At 64.2% G+C, this 2,754-nt stretch overlaps 2 protein-coding genes across 2 annotated transcripts in view; one reads left to right on the top strand and one right to left on the bottom strand.

Annotated features, from left to right (window-relative positions):
- On the bottom strand, positions 1–1,139 carry CCM_09031 (alcohol dehydrogenase; the record flags this gene model as incomplete). The annotated part of the gene is made up of 2 exons (XM_006674166.1): positions 1–1,030; positions 1,078–1,139. 2 exons carry the CDS (start codon positions 1,137–1,139, stop codon positions 1–3), a joined length of 1,092 nt encoding a protein of 363 aa, XP_006674229.1.
- Positions 1,140–1,979: 840 nt separating this feature from the next.
- CCM_09030 (uncharacterized protein) overlaps positions 1,980–2,754 on the top strand; it is a gene marked incomplete at both ends in the record, with an annotated part of 1,396 nt that continues 621 nt past the window's right edge. The window contains 2 exons of the mRNA XM_006674165.1: positions 1,980–2,122; positions 2,227–2,706. Of these exons, the coding sequence (XP_006674228.1) occupies positions 1,980–2,122; positions 2,227–2,706 (623 nt within the window). The remainder of the gene's footprint in view (positions 2,123–2,226; positions 2,707–2,754) is intronic.

The following is a 2,754-nucleotide window of genomic DNA, read 5'->3' as shown; positions in this document are numbered from 1 at the left end:
TTACAACTTGGCAGCCTCAGCCTCGTCGTCAATCTCAATCACGAGCTTTCCAAACTGGCGGCCTGCAGCCATGACGTCAAACAGCCCGTTGATCTGCTCCAGGTTGCCCAGTCCGCGGATGCTCTGGCTGACGACGGGCTTAATCCTATGCTCGTTGACAAACGCAACCATGTCTCGAAACTCGCGGCGCGAGCCCATGGTGGACCCGCGCAGGTCAATGTTCGCCAGCACCGCCTTCATCAGCCACTCCATCTTGGGGCCGACGGTCATGCCGTACTGCGCAATGACGCCGCCGTGCCGCAGCACCGCCGCCGTCTCCTGCACCACGGACCCGCCCGCGCCGTCGACGACGGCGTCCAGCCAGGGCCTGTCGCGCGGCAGCAGCGTCTTCTTCAGGGTGCTGCCCCAGCGCGGCGCCGTGTACAGCACGCCGCCGCGCGCGCCCATGGCCACGGCGCGCTCAATCTTGGCCTGGTCCCCCGACGTCACGTACGCGTTGCTGCCGAGCGCCACCACGAACTGGAGCACCTGCAGCGCCACGCCGCCGCCGATGCCCGTGATGAGCACGTTCTTGCCCGGCCCGTCGATGCCCGCCTTGGTCACCAGCGCCCGCCACCCCGTCAGCCCGACGAGCGGCAGCGCCGCGGCCTCGACGGGCGAGAGGTGCGCCGGCATCGGCTCAACCTCGGTGGCGGGCGCGAGCACGTAGTCCGCCGCGCACCCCGCGTCGGTGCCCTGCTGGCTGCCGCAGATGACGAAGCGCGACGGGTCCTCGGGCCCTTGCGGGTCGCGGTCCCAGCCCCGGCTCGGGGTGAGGATGACGGACTGGTGCAGCAGAGAGGGGGCGACGCCGGCACCGAGCTCGACGACAACGCCGCAGCCGTCGGCGAGGAGCGGCTTGGCGGTGTCAATGTTGGGGTACAGGTGCTGCCGGATGAAGAGGTCCCGGTGGTTGAGGGCGGCGGCGGTCATGCGCACGAGGACCTCGTCGGGGCCGGGCGTGGGCTTGGGGACCTGTTTGATTTGGAGGCTGTGGTTTGTGTTAGCTGGGGGAGGGTGATGGGCGGGGGTGCGTACGGGTAGTAGACTTTGCCGGGCTTGGCGCCCTCGACGTCGACGAGCTGCAGTGAGCGAGGCATGACGAGTGATTACAATCGGTGCTGGGAATACAGATGATGCATGGCAGAGGTTCAAAGATGAGGGTTGGCTGGGAGCTAGCTTATAGATGTATGGGGGTCATGACGCTGCGGCCACGGCAGACCCGGTCCGGCCCCACGTCGGCGGCTACCTCGGCTAGTACGGGGAGAAGGCTGACGAGATCATGCCCGGAACTGGATGGTGGGGATATGAGGGGTGATTGAAGGACTGATGTAATTGTCATGTATTTACTGTTTTGATGTGTTTCTGATGGCGAGCGCCTGATGTTGTGCCCATGTGAGGTTGGCGTAGTTGGACGGACGAGCGGATGAAGAATGGGAAGCACCAATTATTTCAACGGACTTTCCTGGCAGATCCGAGTACAGCCTATATTCCAAATTGAGCAAAAGATTGCAAGAAAAAAGGAAAAAAAAAAAAAAAAACTGAAGAAACACAGCCCTTGCTGCTGCCGTTTGCCGAGTCATATTGCTCGCGGTGATATAGTGGATCGAGGCCTGAAAACCCCTGTAAATCTCAAACCCCGGGGATCGGGCTTGTTGGTCGCCGAAAACGCTGAACCTCGCCGAAGTTGGTAATTCTCGACAAGTTCCAAAGCCTCTTATTGGTCTATTCAAATTCCCAAGATTTCCATCTCAGGTCGAGCCATATACAAATATCTGGTTCGGCGATGCAAATCTGCCTTTATAAGTAGTCCGTGCCAGACCAGCCTGTCGTCATCCGTCCACCCAATGTCGTGACTTTTCACTTTTCGCTCGCCGTCTCCCGCACTCACTTCTTCCCTCCTTCACAACCAAACACCCTCACCAAACCCCCGACCCCCCATGGCTACCGTCCTCGCCGGCGCCTCGTTTGGCGCCGCCATGATTGCCGCCGGCTTCTCCAACCCGGCCGTCGTCATCGCCCAGCTGCGCTTCTCCAACTGGCACATGATGCAGGCCTTTCTCGCCGCCACCGCCTCGAGCATGTACGCCACAATCCCGGCCCCCCTGCCCCTTCTCCCGCCTCCACCACGTCTCGCAAAAAAAGCTAACCCCCCCTCCCCCCTCGCAGCGTCTACTACGCCGTCAGCGACCGCGCCGGCTGGGCCAAGCTCACGCCCCGCGCCTCAGCGCCCCTCGGGCTGCTCCCCACCACGTACGACGGGAACCTGCTCGGCGGCGCGCTCCTCGGCGCCGGCATGGCGCTGTCCGGGTCCTGCCCGGGCACGCTGTTTGCGCAAATGGCCGCGGGCGTGCACACGGGCTTCTACGCGCTCGCCGGGGCACTGGCCGGCGGCGTGCTGTGGACCGGCGTGCTCAGCCCCGTCGTAGCGCGCCGGCGCAAAGCACCCGTCACCGTCACCGTCAACGAGTACCTCGGCGTGTCCAAGCCCGCCGCCATGCTGCTGTACGAGCTCGTCTTCAGCGGCGTGCTCGTCGCCACCGCGCGCTACGCCCCGGCGCGCTTCCCCGGCACCAGCCTGCCCGGCGCGCTCGGCGGCTTGCTCATCAGCCTGTCGCAGCTGCTGTCCATCGCCACGCGCGGGTCCATGATTGGCATCTCGGGCTCGTACGCGGAGCTCGGCGGGCTGCTGTGGGCGACGCTGACGGGCGACAA

The sequence above is a fragment of the Cordyceps militaris genome (assembly GCF_000225605.1).
Source record: "Cordyceps militaris CM01 unplaced genomic scaffold CCM_S00007, whole genome shotgun sequence".
Classification (NCBI taxonomy): Eukaryota; Fungi; Ascomycota; class Sordariomycetes; order Hypocreales; family Cordycipitaceae; genus Cordyceps; species Cordyceps militaris.
This window is presented reverse-complemented; position numbering and strand designations above follow the sequence as displayed.